This window comes from Vipera berus (genome assembly GCF_964194415.1).
Source record: "Vipera berus genome assembly, chromosome: 1".
Lineage (NCBI taxonomy): Eukaryota > Metazoa > Chordata > Lepidosauria > Squamata > Viperidae > Vipera > Vipera berus.
This window is the reverse complement of record NC_138202.1, coordinates 231,119,792-231,136,106: the sequence shown is the minus strand read 5'-3', so window position 1 is coordinate 231,136,106 and position 16,315 is coordinate 231,119,792. Positions and strand designations below refer to the sequence as shown.

Genomic DNA, 16,315 nt, shown 5'->3' with positions numbered 1-16,315 from the left:
TAAAGCTGCCTTTTGTGATTGACCGATAGTGATTTTGTCAGTGCCGATGGTATTCAAGTGGTGCTCCAGTTGCTTTGGGATTGCACCCAAGATGCCTATCACTATCTTTGCTTCTTCTTCTTCTTCTTCTTCTTCTTCTTCTTCTTCTTCTTCTTCTTCTTCTTCTTCTTCTTCTTCTTCTTCTTCTTCTTCTTCTTCTTCTTCTTCTTCTTCTTCTTCTTCTTCTTCTTCTTCTTCTTCTTCTTCTTCTTCTTCTTCTTCTTCTTCTTCTTCTTCTTCTTCTTCTTCTCCTCCTCCTCCTCCTCCTCCTCCTCCTCCTCCTCCTCCTCCTCCTCCTCCTCCTCCTCCTCCTCCTCCTGCTCTTATCCTTAACATTGTATTCTACAGATGTATAGTTGCAGATCAGGCAATGGCCCTGGAATAAAGTAATTATTGTGGATCATGTGACCCCTGAATATCAAAGAGGAACATGCTTCTTTGAGGAATGCTGATTAATTGAGATAGCTGATGCATAGTAAGACTGAAAGTCTTCTGACATACAATACTTATTATTCCCACTTGTAATCGTAATGTTGCAAAGAAACACCAGCACTTTCAACCCATTTCCTCATTCTGATGCTTCAGTTTTTCTGAAAATGTAAGTCTTTAAGCTGTCCCTGTTGAAACAGAGCTGCCTGCAAATGGATATGGCCTCTTTAAAGATATGCTAATGAGCAAGAGAACATCAGTAAAATTAAAATAAGTAGTTTCTTTTGAATATAGGTCTGACTTGAATAAGAAAATTAATGTTTGCTTTGCGTTATGAACATCCAAATCACTATGTAAGTACTGTTTTAATTATAATTGCTATTAATGATAACAAAATTCCAATGAGTTATAGTGCACCCTATAATTAGATTTTTGAAATAATTAAGTTTCTTCCAATTTGAGTGTCATCCAGGTTATATATAATACATAAAAGAGGCTGATCAGGTAATTAAAAATGTTTCATAAAACCATTGATAGACTTTGCATTATAACAATCTCCACATTGGCTTAAAATTAAATGGTGCTGGTTTCTTTCTTTCTTAATTCTACATCACTACATTGTGATTGATGCCTGCATTATAAAAATCATAAACATCTCACAAATTTTGGTAGAACAATTCTGTTGAAGAAAGCTTCTATGAAAGTAATTAGCAATTTACTTCAGAGAAAGATCTCCAAAAGATGAGAATGAACTAAAACTGCTCATGGAACTTTGCTGATTTATTTTTTTCAATCATTTTTTTAAAATTACCGTCGCTGTATAGCATTGAAATGAGAATGAACTTTTTTTTACTTTCTCCTACAACTGATTCTTTTAAAAAATACATATTATTTCAAACTATAAGTAGTCCTCGAATTACAATCACAATTGAGCTCTGTTACTAAGCAAGACTGTTGTTAAATGATTTTTGCCCCATCTTACAACCTTTCTTGCCAAACCTGTTAAGTGAATCACTGCAGCTGTTAAGTTAGTAACATGGTTGTAAAGTGAATCTGGCTTCCCCATTGCCTTTGCTTTTCAGAAGGCCGCAAAAGGAATCATGTGACCATGGGACACTGCAACCGTCATAAATACATGCCAGTTGCCAAGCAGTCGAATTTTGATCACATGACTATGGGACACTGCAACCGCCATAAATACATGCCAGTTGCCAAGCAGTCAAATTTTGATCACGTGACTGTGGGGATGTTGCAATGGTCATAAGTCTGAAAAATGGTCATAAGTCACTTTTTTCAATGCTGTTGAAACTTCAACTGGTCACTAAATGAACTGCTGTAAGTCAAGGACTGCCTGTAGTTTATGAGGAAATATTTGAATTTAGGTGACCAAAAACAGACAGACTGAAATTATCAGCTATCTAAGAAAAGACAAGAGGGGGCTACTGATTCCTTCTGTAGCCTGAAGATCTTATGGAGAATTCGAATTTCCTCTAGCACAGTATGGTAGTTTAGCACTGGAAGTCGAAAAGTCAGTCAATAAAAATTTCCTGCCAGCTTTTGGCAGGTGAGCAAAAGAGAAAGAACCATTTGTTGTGGAGCTGTAATTCATGATCTGTCACAGAGATATTTCCAGTTTTATTTATGCTAGGAGCGGGGGAATTGATGGCCCTCCTGAAGTTGCTATAAATCAAAACCAAAAGAATGGGCTTAAATGAAAGGGAAGTAGGTTTTGGTTGAATATCAAGAAAAACTAACTAATGGCAATAATGGTTCAACTGCGCCACAGATTGTTTCAGGAAATGCTTGATTTTTGAGGGCCGGACGGCCATCTCTTTTAAAGTGAAGGCACAGTAGGAGTTTCCTGCAGTGGATGGTAGTGGGGCTTGGTGATTGGCTAAACTTGATATTCTGACACTCTCTGATTGGCCCCTGCTGGCTGGGAATGCTGGGAATTGTGATTTCAGCACAGAAATGAAGATAGTTTCGGCTCAAGCTGTCTCAGTAAATAGAAAATGGCAAATCAATTTACAGAAATGACATTTGATATTTCCCTCTTCTTCAGCTGCTTTAAAATGGCTGTTTAAAGGAAGTCTGGATTTTGATTAAAAGAGATTATTGCCAGTGAATTACTCATGAAAGAAAGATTGGTATAATTACTGCAATGCAGTGTTAATTTTTTTGAATATAAATTGATTTTATAGATTGATAATAGATTCTTCTTCTTCCATGCCTAGATCAAATTTTAAACTGCCAGAATGAAGCCAGCTTCTTGGCTTTGTCGTTGGCCAAAAATAAGTCATTATTGGTACCTATTTCTAGTAGTAGCCGACATACCAGCAGATGGGCCAGAATCTGTGTTTCCCCACATTCACATAGTGTGTTGTTATCTGCTAAAAGCCTTCATTTGAGCGTTTTAGTTATATACTTAGGCACGGCAACTCTCAACCTATTCAGAGATCTACAAGTAGTATAAGGGAAGTCGGATCCTTCAGCCATATCCTCCTTTAATATTATTCCTTGCTCCAGTGCTTTTTTGTCATAGAATGCACTAGAACGGAGTTCCGGCACCATTTTTTGAGAGATCTTTCCAAGTTTTAAAAGTAACTTTTGAAAATTTGATATTTGGTCCACATGGACCTGAATTGCCCTGTCGAATGTAATAGGTCAGTGACAAAATCATTAAAACCATGCATGCGGGCTGCCTGTGTGTCAAGCCCGATGCATGTGTACTTCATCCGCGCTGGTTGTGATTGTGCTGCTTGGCTTGTGGCACTGCTCGGCTTGTGATTGGTCGTGTGGTCGCACGCTGAGTGCTTACTGCAGGTGGCGACCGTTATGTTTCATTATAAAACTGACGTGTGGGTGTGTGTACAGCGATTAAATATGTGTGAAAGGTAAATAATTTCTTTATTTTAAAAAATTGTTGTTGTATTGAAACATTTGCCTTAAATGCAATAAATTAAATTTATGTTAAGAACTGATATATATATATATATATATATATATATATATATATATATATATATATATATATATATATATATATATAATAAAAGATTAACAAGATGTGAGTTCCAGCACAAAAAAAGCACTGCCTTGCACTGCCATTCTTAAATTCTATTTTGTTCTTGTGTAACCTCAAGAATGTTTCTTCCTGTCATCTGTTCCTAGATCTCAGTCGGTGGGCATGGGGCATCTGTCCTTTCAGAGGATATCAAGGATCATTCTCTTGCTTAGTTCTCTCAGCATCTGCTGCTACTTCTCTCCTGATGTTAGGTGGGGCAATGCCCAGTGAGAGGATATATTTTCTCAATTGGTGTAGATTTGAGACAACCTTTCACTAAGCATACTGCTTCATTGACGGCAATATCAACTTTTTTCACATGTGCAGCTGCACACTACACTGGAGCAGCATACCAGTAGTCCTTGGCTTACAACCACAACTGAGCCCAAAATTTCCGTTGTTAAGTGAGACCTTTGTTAAATCAATTTTGCCCCATTTTATGACCTTTCTTGCCTCAGTTGTTAAGTGGATCAATGCAGTTGATAAATTAGTAATCGAGTTGTTAAGTGACTCTGGCTTCCTCGTTGACTTTGCTTGTCACAAAAGGTTATCATAGGATGTTGGGACACTGCAACCATCACAAATATGAACCGGTTGCGAAACATCTGAATTTTGATCACATGATCATAGGGATACGGCAAAGGTTGTAACTGTGAAACATGGTCATAAGTCAGTTATGCTGTGCTGCTGTAACTTTGACAGACAGACAGACAGACAGACATGTGCTACTGATATTTTGTTGGATATGTCACTGCATTCATGTTTCTTTAACTATAAATATGTTGGGGGCAACAAACATTTATAAGAGAAAGGTGTTTTTATATATTAAGCAATTTGTACATATATCTATTAGTTGGTAATATAAAGCTAAGTGATATGCTTATGATGATGTGCATTTAATTTACTTGTGAATGGCTTTGAAAATAATTTGGAAAGTGATAAACATAGGTCCACATATTATTAAGGAAAGGTTAAGCTCCTCCTTACCACTTTGCATATCTATAGAATCAGCCAAGTAGATCTAGAGAGAAATTCCTTGGAATACCTGTACTTCTGGGAAATGAGGAGGAATGAAGCTACTGCTTTACAGCCGCCTCCAAGCAAAGATCAGATTAGTCCCTTCCCTAACATTATTCAGGAGAATGTTAAAAAATGAACTGTTTTAGAGATTATTCTATTGACTTTATGGACTGTGCCATTTTTCATTTATATTTTTTTCCTTATTTTGTTTTATTGTATCATTAAATTGTACACAGCTTTTGAGATTTACAGTGAATGCTTTAATTATTATTAAATAAATAAATAAAATATAGTTGATTTGGAACTGCAGAGAAATGATATTTCTGGATCCTATTTTCTTGGTCAGGATTTCTCTGCACTTCAAAAAAGGAAATATTTTCTAATATTTATCCCGTCTTTTCTCTTTATTTTCTAGTTTAATTTTGTGGGCAAACTCCTTGGTCCAAGAGGAAATTCCTTGAAAAGATTACAAGAGGAAACGGGTGCAAAAATGTCTATCCTTGGTAAAGGTTCGATGAGAGACAAAGCCAAGGTATTGTACCCAAGTCTCAATTTCCAATCTTATCAAACGAAGATGAAAACAGTTCAAAATATTATTCTTGGAAGATTATACCTTTTAAAATAAAATCAGTATAGAAATTTTAACCACCACCTGCTGTGAATAGTGGGCTACACTGAGTCCAAAGAAATGAAGGGTTTGTGTGTTTATGGAGATTCTCAGTCATCCAAGCAATAGTTATCCCAAAGGTCCTTTTTCACGAGGCAACTGGACTTTCTTGTTTTCCTTTGAAGACGTTTCACTTCTCATCCAAGAAGCTTCTTCAGTTCTGACTGGACCATTCCTCACCATCCAATCAGAGCTGAAAAAACTTCTTGGATGAGAAGCGAAACGTCTTCAAAGAAAAACAAGAAAATCCAGTTGCCTCATGAAAAAAGACCTTTGGGAGAAGGGCTTGTGTGTTCATCTGCCATTGACACTCATTAGGTGCCATGGTGCCTTCATTATGCCTCACTTTAACCCAACTTACAGGATGGATTTCAGTGAAGATAAAATGGAAGGGACCCCAAAATATGCATAGTTGCAATTAAATGATGCCTTTGCACTGCATACCTGTACTATTATTATTAGTGCCCAACAGCAAGGTGTATAAGATCTTACTGGGTTTGCAGGTATGCTTTTAGAATTCCTATTAGTTGAAATAAATTATAAGTAAAAGGTAAAGCTTTCCACTGTCCAGTCATGTCCAACTCTAGGGGCAGTGCTCATCTCCATTTCCTAGCTGAGGAAGCCAGTGTTGTCCGAAGAGACTTACATGGTCATATGCCCAGAATACTGTTACCTTCATATACACAGAATGCTGTTACCTTCCCACTATTTATCTACTTGCAATTGCATGATTTCAAACTGGAACTGTATTAAAATTTCTTGAAATTTATAGCAGATAGTATCAGCCTGAAGATTTTCTTCGGGTTCGGTTGCATCAAGGTACTTCAAAATAGTCAGAATCATGAATTACAGGTAGTCCTTGACTTATTTAACAGGAGTTTTGTTTGAACAAGGGTGTTCTCTTAATCACACAACCAAAAAGCTTGGCAACTGGAATGCGTTTACGACAACTGCAGGGTTGTCCTAGGGTTATGCGAGTGCCATATGCAACATTCTCAGGGGGGTTTCCTACACACAAAGTCAATGGATTTGCTTAACAAACATGATTTCCTTAACAATATAACAAAAAAAGATCATAACATTAGGCACAACTCACTTAACAACCACATTGCTTATTGACAGAGGCTCTGGACCCAGTTGTGATTTTAAGTTAAGGACTATCTGTACAGCATCTCGTCTCAATCAAGAGCAATGCAATATCTATCTATCTATCTATCTATCTATCTATCTATCTATCTATCTATCTATCTATCTATCTCTAAATTACTCAATGTAGTTTCCAAATCAATAAATTAGTTACTTAATCCTGCCCTCAAGATTACAATTACAATAACACAAAAGGAAAAATGATGATGTGGAGGAAAAAGAAATAAACAAATTCATTATAGGATTCTTAGTTCATATAAATATCTTGGTTTGTCCCTTTATGGAAGGAGAAAAGGTGATAGAAGTAGCTTCTTCAAGAAGAATAATGTTGTCCTTCCTTTACTCCTGTCTTTCTGCCCCAGCCTGGTTACTTACCCCTGGGCTTTTCCACCTATTCCTTCCTATATTGCTACTGTATTGTGGAATTTATTCAAGGTGAATGCAGAACCATTAATATTTATTTATTAATTCTACTCACTTGTTTGGATTGTTACATACCAGGCCCAGCATGTTTATCTCTTCCACTCAGTTATTACTGACATTGTAGTGGTTCCTTTCTATCTTTCTGTCAACTTTGTCATTTATCTCAGCAGTTAAAACATCATCAGAAGAGATATAACAATTGCCTTAAGAGACAGGGAGAAAAGTGAATCATTAACTTCTTCCTGCTGCAGCATGATCCAGAATTGCCATTTTATTCAAAAGGAAGGTCTCTGTGTGTCTGAGCTTATGTGGATATATAGTATATGTGTGTTTATGTGTGTCTTTGTACACATTGAGACATGTATTAACATAATGAGACATCCTGTGTAGTATTGTTACTGCAAGTGGATAGATGTTTGCAAATTCACCCAGTCAACATTTACAAAGTAAGGATTGCTTTGTAAAAAGGCAAATAAAGTAAACTAGTCACCTCCTTGCTATGGAATGGCTAGCAATTTGTTTTTTTTTATTGAAAAGTTTTAACATACAGTTTATCTTTAACAGTCCCCCCTCCCCATCCCCTCTCCCTCCCTCCCCCCCGACTTCCCAGAGCTAAATACAAGGTATAGAAAAGAAAAACAATCATAAACAACCATATACTAACAACCATAAACTCTAAAATCCATCACTCTCTAGCTTATACAGGATAATACAAATCTTAATGATATTAAATATATATAGAAAAGAAAAAAGAAAGGAAAAAAAGGAAATAAAGAAAGAAAAAGCGAAGGAAGACTTATTCAAATGCTACATGAAACTTCTTAACCCTATATTTGTTCTGGATGTACTCAACCCATTTTCTCCATTCCATAATATAACGTTCTTGCGAGTGATCTTTCAAGTAAGCCAAAATCTTTGCCATCTCTGCCAGGTCGGAAACCTTTAGAGTCCATTCTTCTATAGTCGGCAGTTCCTCTTTCTTCCAATACTGACCTATTAAAAGTCTTGCTGCCGTGATTAAATTCAACATCAACTTAGTGTCCACAACCGTAGCATCTGTAATTATTCCCAACAAGAAGAGTTGCGGACAAAACTTTATCCTTTGCTTGAAAATCTTCTGCATATTCCACCAAATTTTTATCCAAAAGGCCTTAACCTTTTTACAAGTCCACCATACATGAAAATATGTTGCATCTTCATCACCACACCTCCAACATTTTGGTTGATAATTCGGATACATGCTTGCCAGCTTTTTAGGATCTAAATGCCATCTATAAAACATTTTATAAAAGTTCTCTCTTAGATTTTGAGCTTGTGTAAATTTTACATTCCTCACCCAAATCTTTTCCCACATGTCCATTGTAATAACTTCTTGAATATTTTGGGCCCATTTTATCATACAATCCTTAACAAGTTCTGTTTCTGAGTCAATCTCTATCAATGCAAGATATATCCGTTTAATATGTGCTGGACCCTGATTTCTGATTTGCTTTATCAGATTTTCATCAGTCATTGTAAAACCATTTTTCTGATCTTCTTTCCACCTGGCCCGTAGCTGAGTATATTGAAACCAATTCTGAACAATCTTCTCATCTCGCAAGAGACTATATGGCTTCAAACACCAGACATTTCTTTCCAAGTTTAGAATCTCCTTGTACATAGTCACATCATGTTTGAAACCAGCATGTATATTTTCTATTGCGTGTTTTGGAATTGCCCACAATGGTATCTTGCAGTCTAGCTTATGTCTGTACTTCTTCCAAACTCTCAGCAATGCCTGTCTTAAAATATGCACTCTAAACACATTATCTACCTTCTTATCATACAACAAATATGCATGCCAACCAAACAACAAGTCGTGGCCCTCAAGATTTAATAATCTCTCTTGTGTCAAATTAATCCAATCACTTATACCTACTAACGCAGCAGCTTCATAATATAATTTAAGATTAGGCATTTTAAGACCACCTCTTTCACGAGTATCCTGCATGATCTTAAGTTTGACTTGTGGTCTTTTCCCTGCCCAAACAAATTTATTGATACCTCTCTGCCATTCCTCCAAGTTAGAATCTTTCTTAAGAATCGGTATCATTTGAAATAAAAACAAAAATTTAGGCAGGACATTCATTTTCACTGCTGCAATTCTTCCCAGTAAAGACAATTGCAATTTTTCCCAACTCTCCATTTCTTTTTGGATTTTTCCCCATAATCTTTCATAATTATTTTTATATAATTTTGTATTAGAGGGCGACAAAAGCACCCCCAAATATTTGACCCTTTTGACAATCTCAAATCCAGTTAACCCTTCTAGAAGGGCCTTTTGCGATGCTGTCATGTTTTTGGCCAAAATTTTAGTTTTTTGTACATTAACTTTAAATCCAGAAACCTTCCCATATTGCATTATTATCTCCATCAGGTCCACAACAGAGCTCTCCGGCTGGGTCACTGTAACAACCAGATCATCTGCAAACGCTCTCAATCTATAATCCTGATCTCTAATCCGTATACCCTTAATTCTTTCCAAATTTCGTATTTTTACCAATAATATCTCCAATGTTAACACAAATAACAAAGGCGATAGCGGGCACCCTTGCCTTGTACCCTTCTCAATACTACATACTTCTGACAAACTATTGTTAACTATTATTCGAGCTGTTTGTTTTTGATATAATGCCCTAATTGGTTGCAAAAATTTATCCCCAAAATTCATTTTATCTAAAACTTTCATCAAAAATTGCCAATTCAATTGATCAAAAGCTTTTTCAGCATCTAAAAAAATTAGCGCCGCAGGGATCTGGTTGTTCCTTTCCAAAAATTCCAACACATCAACTATATGCCTCACGTTATTTTTCATTTGCCTACCACTAATAAACCCAGTTTGATCCCCATGAATCACCCGTTGCAGAACCCTCATCAATCTATTAGCCAGCACCTTAGCAAATATCTTGTAGTCTGTATTTAATAGTGATATCGGTCTATAGTTTTTTACTTGAGTAGCATCTTGGTCTTCCTTCGGGATCAGAGAGATAAAAGCAGTTCTCCAAGATGGAGGCACCTTTCCCCCTCTCTGGATTGTCTGGAACAATTCCTTTAACGGTTTAACCATCTCTAATTGTAAATTTTTGTAGTATGCCGCAGTCAAACCATCTGTACCTGGCGCTTTGTCAACCTTCAACTCCTTAATTGCTGTAAATATTTCTTCTTCTGTAATCAATTGATTAATCTCCTCTTTTTGTACTTGCGTAAGAACCGGGATGCTAGCATTCACCAAATACTCATCAATATCTTTTTCATTAATCTTCTCCTTAGCATATAATTTAGAATAAAAATCCACAAAGGCTTCCTTAATAAAATCCTGTTGAAACACTACCTTCCCCTTATGTTCAATTTTGTCTATGTTAGAAGCCCTCTGCTTTTTCCTTAGTCTATAAGCTAGCCATCTACCTGGCTTATTAGCATTGCAAAAAGTATTATGCCTGGCAAACCTCAAGTTGGTTGCCACTTGATCAGCCATTAATTTATCAAATTGTCCTCTTAATAGCTTGATAGCCTCCTTAGTCTTCACATCCAATGGATTCAAAATCAAGGCCTTCTCTTTTTCCTTAATTTCATTTTCCAATTCTTTCCTTCTAGCTTCCAAAGTACGTCTGTATTTATTATTCATATATATCAGCACCCCTCTCATATATGCCTTGCTAGCATCCCAAACCATGTCCATAGACGTATCCTTATTCATATTAATTTCAAAAAAATCCTTCATCCGTTGTTTACATTCTTCCACATTTTTCTGATTTCTAAACAAGTTCTCATTTACGCGCCACGAGCGTCTATCTCTATTGTCCTTATTGATCTCTAACCATACTGGACTATGGTCAGAAATAGCTCTTGCACAGATCTTTACCTTCTTAATCCTAGAAAAAAAGTCATTAGTCAGCAAAATGAAGTCAATCCTAGAAAAAGATTGATGTCTATCAGAAAAAAAAGTATAATCCTTTTCATGCAGGTGTGTGTCACGCCGAATGTCTCGCAATTCCAAATCATCCTTCATCTCAAAAAAAGACTTAGGCAGTCTGGCATGGCACGGAATACGCTTAAAAAAACCAGCCTTATCCATCTGTACGTCCAAAACGCCATTCCAATCCCCCATAAAAATAAACGATTTGTAATCCAACTGAGTAAGCTTTGTATGAAGTGAGCTAAAAAAGTCAGCCTGTTGTTGTTGTTGATTAGGAGCATACAGTCCAACTAAAAGCGTTTTTTTACCTTCTAACAACAAATCTATCATTACGTATCTTCCATGCTTATCTGCTTCAATTAAGTCCGCTGTTATAGCACTTTTAACATAAACAACCACTCCGTTTTTCTTATTCATTGCAGAGGCAACAAATTGCGTACCCAATCTTGAATTCAGTAAAAACTTTTGGTCCATAGCCCTAATATGCGTTTCTTGCAAACATATAACATCAGTCTTAAATTGTTTTAAATATTGAAAAACTTTCTTCCTCTTCTGAGGCGAATTTAGTCCATTAACATTCCAAGTTAAGAATTTAGTCGCCATTCTTGTCGCCTCGAAGCTTCTGGAGCACCTCTCCAATGGCCCTATCTTCTTTGGCCCGCGCTCCTCCCACTGCCTCGCTGTAAGTACGCTTTGAAAGTTCCATAAACTTCTGCTGGTCTTGTTCTTTTATTTGTTTTGCTCTTTTTAAAGCAGCACGCGTCACCCTTAGCTCTCCAGCATCAGCCAACAAAGTTGTAATTTGATCCCTTCCAGCACCATCCTCCTCTGTCTGACCATCTTCAGCCTCATGAGGTTTTTCTTCACCAAATCCCTTTGCCGCTTCCAAAAGTGATAGTGGGGTTGCTTTTAAAACATTATTGTAGAAATCACGCGCCTGTGCCACAGTAACCAGGCGGTATCTTTTACCTTCATACATCGCCACCAGCCCAACTGGAATCTCCCATCTGAACCTTATATCACATTGCTTAAGTTCCTGCACAAGAAATGCAAAGTCCTTTCTTCTCCTTAAAATCTTTGGAGGAATTTCCTTTAAGACCAAAACTTCTTGGTCAGCAACCACTACTTTAGTATCGTAGGCAGCTTGAATAACTTCATCTCTGATTTCTCTCTTTGTAAAATAAACCACCACATCTCTAGGTAACTTCCTCTGTCTGGCAATCCATGAGTTAACACGAAAAACTTTATCCATACATCCCTTTATTTCAGATGCTGGCTGACCCAATACTGCTTCCAGGGCTTCAGAAATCAGCTGCTTTAAACCTTCTTTAATATTTTCTTTTAAGCCTCTGATTCTAACAGCATACTGCATCTGGTGAAACTGAACAAGGCTTAACTCTCTGTCCATTTTGTCTCTTAAGTCTTCATTCTCCAATACCTTTACTTCTAGTACAGCATTTTTTGAGTCAAATCTTCCACTTTTTCTTCCAAACCTTGCACACATTCAGCCACACTTTCCACTGTAGACAAAATGTCTAGCCTCATCGCACTAAATTTCTCTTCCATCCTCTCTTCTATTCTCTCCTCCATTTTTGCCAATTTATCACCCAATGTTACTAAAATTACCTGGGCATGTTTTTCAAGGGCATCTTGTAAATCCTTCGATGTCAATGCAGCAGGAGGAACCAAGGCTTGCAACGATGTCTGTTGCACCGGAGAAGTTCCAGCACTCCGAAGGGTTTTTGAGGGAGGTTTAGCCGCCATCTTTTACTTTCACTTGTGACGCACTTTCACTTTAAGTTTAAAAAGTCCATTAAGCTCGAGAGTAAAAATAAAGATCCTCTTCACCTTTTCCTCTTGTACCGCTCTGCCTGCTCCTTTTATTCCAGGGTCTTTCCTTCTGGCAGGGGTGGTCGTAAACGCCTAGCTCTGCTCCAAGAAATCCGGAGCAGAGACGCTGACCAGCTGGGAGCAACCCAGGCTATGGGGGAGTTCGATCCTTCAGCCGCCCAAGCTTTAAACTCAGGCGGCCCCGGAGAACTCGACCCCTACCTGGGGCCTCACCCCCTCCTCTTCTCCCGAGGAGGGGGCTTCAAATTCACCCGAACAGCTGATCGGCGCTGTTTCGGGTGAAATCTACACAGCTGAGCCGCGGGCAGCCCGAAAAGGCTGTCTCCGGCGCTCCGCCGCCACCGGAAGTCTCGGAATGGCTAGCAATTTGGTGGTGTAGTGAGTAAATACTGGCCAATTATATGAGAAATGAGTTTGTGTCATTTGCTTCCCTATTCTTTGATTGAAACACATCTATTTAGGATAGTAAAAAATGCTGTCCTATTGTCTGCACAGGCAAGAACATATCTTGGGCCAGCCCCCAAAATGTGAAGTTAATATTGGTCCTAGCATATATATCCAAAGCTAAATTTTGACTTTTTGAACTATTGTTGTTGAATAAGTCATAGTGAGTAGATATATACATAGCCTTTAGCCATGATGATTGGTTCACATACCACATTAAGCCATAATGGGATGTGTGTGTTTTTTGGTTTAGTGTGATATTTCAATAGAAGCAGTGAATAAAACACGCTTTATTTTTAGTAAATGCAAGTTTACTAAACCCAATTATGGTTTCCTGTAATTTGCTACAATACCCTGGTTTCTTTTCAAGTCAAATATACCTTTCTCCTGTAAAGTACTATAAAAATATATGATTTGTTGGTAATTTCTTTTCTTATTCTGGCTTGATTTTGTGTCTTCGAGTTCATGAACAATATTCAAAGCACAAGGTGCTAGGTATAAAAGCAGAGCTAGAAAGGAAGGGAAGAAACATTGTCCAAGCGAGTAATGATTTTGTTGATCATCTGAAGGACTGATGATAATTGTTTAACAATTCATAGTAAAAAGAACCAACTTCAAATAAAATAAAAATGGGGAGTGTGGTGTAGAAGTTAGGGCATGGAATTAGAACTGGGGAGATCTAAATTCAACTTCCATTCAACAGTAAATTGGGCCCAATTGTTGCTCTCCAAATTACTAGGGATATAATTGGAAGACGGAAGAGACATAAACACTTTCCTGAGTGCCTGATAAAATGGGAAATGCAATTGTAAAGAATAATTGATAGATCAAGTACAGGTAATCCTCAACTTATGACCACAATCGAGCCCCAAATTTCCATTTCCAGTGAGTTTTGCCCCATTTTACCAATTTTCTTTCCACAGTTGATAAGTGAATCCCAGCAGTTGTTAAATTAGTAACACAGTTGTTAAATGTATCTGGCTTCCTTATTGACTTTGCTTGTCAGGAGGTTGCAGAAAGTGATCACAAGACCCCAGGAAATTATCATAAATATGAATCAATTACCATGCATCCAAATTTTAGTAATGTGATCATGGGGATGCTGCAACAGTCATAAGTCACTTTTTTTCAGTGCCATTGTAACTTCAAGCAGCCACTAAACAAACAGTTGTAACTCAAGGACTATCTTTATCTGGGTAGATGATGTTTGAGTACAATCCATTAGAAAATTCTTGGACTTTTAAAGCAAAAACTGCATTGTAAGCATGGATGTGCCCCCTTCTCTCTTGCTAACAGCAGGTTATGTGTAAATCTGAGCTACAGTGTTATACAAAGTTCAGGATCCATCTCCAGCTGCCTTGTGCAAATCACACATTGGTTCTTTACAAGAAAATAAAATGGCAATTCCAAACTTAGCATTTTTACAGATCGCCAAGTGTCACTCTAGAGACTTTTGAAATGAGTGAAGCTGGAGAAAAGCCTTACCAAACAGAAGAGATCCGTCTTCCTTGAGTTCACCATCTGATTTATTCATGAGAAGTGCATCATATAATTCAACTCAAGATTCATATTAAGGGCCAGCCTTCCCATTAGATAAAGAGAAGTCAGCATATTTTCTGTCCCACATTTGGGCAGCAAATTATTAGGTATTCTGTTCTTATAGTTTTACTAAAACAATGAACGAAGAGGACAATGCTTGGATTTTCTCTCCATGCAGCCCAGTAACATAGGCAACCTTGGATGCTAGGCTGCTTGACGAATGATAAGAGTGTCGCATTTGCTATTCTGTCACAAGCAATGGGAGGCCTTGAACTGACCCTGTTGTCTGTTACTGCAAAGGGTATCCAGAGAGTTCAGCATGGAACAGAAAGGGATTGCCTTTAGAAAAAAAACATAAAAAGGATGGACATTTGGAGAGAAATGCAAAATGTCTTTTTCCCTTAGCCTAAACTAGCAACATGGGAATCGATGTATAAATATTGATGCCTTTCTAAATAATGTAATTCAAACATTTTAGGGACTAAATTGCAGAGTTTGTTCATGAACTCAGTGCAGTTTGTTTAACATGAAGGGACCATGCCCGGTGGAACAGGAGAGAATTGTACCCTTTGTAAAACAGCAGCCAGTATCAACACAAGTCCTTGGACAGACTGAAATAATAGACACTTCCATCTTGTCTCTTGTGGTCTATGACACTTGTCATTTCTAGACCAGAATAGCCTTACAAAACTCTCCCAAACTTCTTCTTTGGGAGTGAAATGTCCTGTGACTAAATAGTTCTTCTTCCCACTCTTCTTCCTTCTCTACCTGCATCTTGCTTCCTTATCTCCTTACAAAAGGATTTCAAGCAGTCTGGAAGAACCTGATGAAAGAAAGCAGTTGAAACCATAAACACAAGTGAAATTTGATTACAATTGAAATTATATATAGCCATCATTGCTTAGGAAACACTTGTGTGATGAATAGTGTTTTCTAAGGTTGTAATCACTCGCAATAATATTTGCAACTGTGTTTTGCAAGGTAACACCTTAGGTTAGTAATTATGTGGCATTCAATATACACATGTATATGCAAATAAATAATTGTTTTAATCAGCTCAAGTAAATGATATTATTCTTGCCCATCAAATACTGGCTGTGACTGACAGTTATACTTCTCTATATTTTGTTACATAGTTGAGCTTAAACAGGAAGAGCTTTGATAGATAACTGTGATCTGGAGATTAAAAATAATTTATCTATTAAGTGACATGGATCAGTAGGTATGAAGAAGATGAAAGAATATAGAAAATGTGATTGGAACATTCAGGACCCAAGATAGAATGAGAGTGGTACCTGGGTAGCAAAACATTTATTTGTTTTGAAAAGGTCAGGGGTGTCAAACTGCCGGCCCACAGGTGGATGCATCATAGCGAAACCGGGCCCACCCCATTTCCGGCAATGGCAAAAAAGTCACTATATGTCGCAACACATCACGTGACGTTGCAAGTTTGACATCCCTGAAATAGGTGGTTGAAACATAAGTCTATTCATGCGTACATGTGACAAAGTTTGGCTATAAATACCCAAGTATGATTGTTTCTGATGAAAGACAGAAATTATTACCAAAGGTTGAAGAGAGATTTTCAGTGTGAGACTGGCCATATTTGGTTGTATCAAGAGGAGATCTGAAAAGAACTGAAAATAATTAGAGTAAAAGGAGAAGTATAGGAAGAAAAAGCACAGGTTATACAATAAAAAGTATTAGAAGATGGACACCACAAAATTATTGATCAGTG

General features: G+C 37.4%; 1 protein-coding gene across 1 annotated transcript in view; it reads left to right on the top strand.

The window, feature by feature from the left end:
* Window positions 1-16,315, top strand: part of KHDRBS2 (KH RNA binding domain containing, signal transduction associated 2) — a gene marked incomplete at both ends in the record, with an annotated part of 414,751 nt that overhangs the window by 168,326 nt on the left and 230,110 nt on the right. Inside the window, one exon of the mRNA XM_081316505.1 lies at window positions 4,968-5,084. Within this exon, the coding sequence (XP_081172631.1) occupies window positions 4,968-5,084 (117 nt within the window). The remainder of the gene's footprint in view (window positions 1-4,967; window positions 5,085-16,315) is intronic.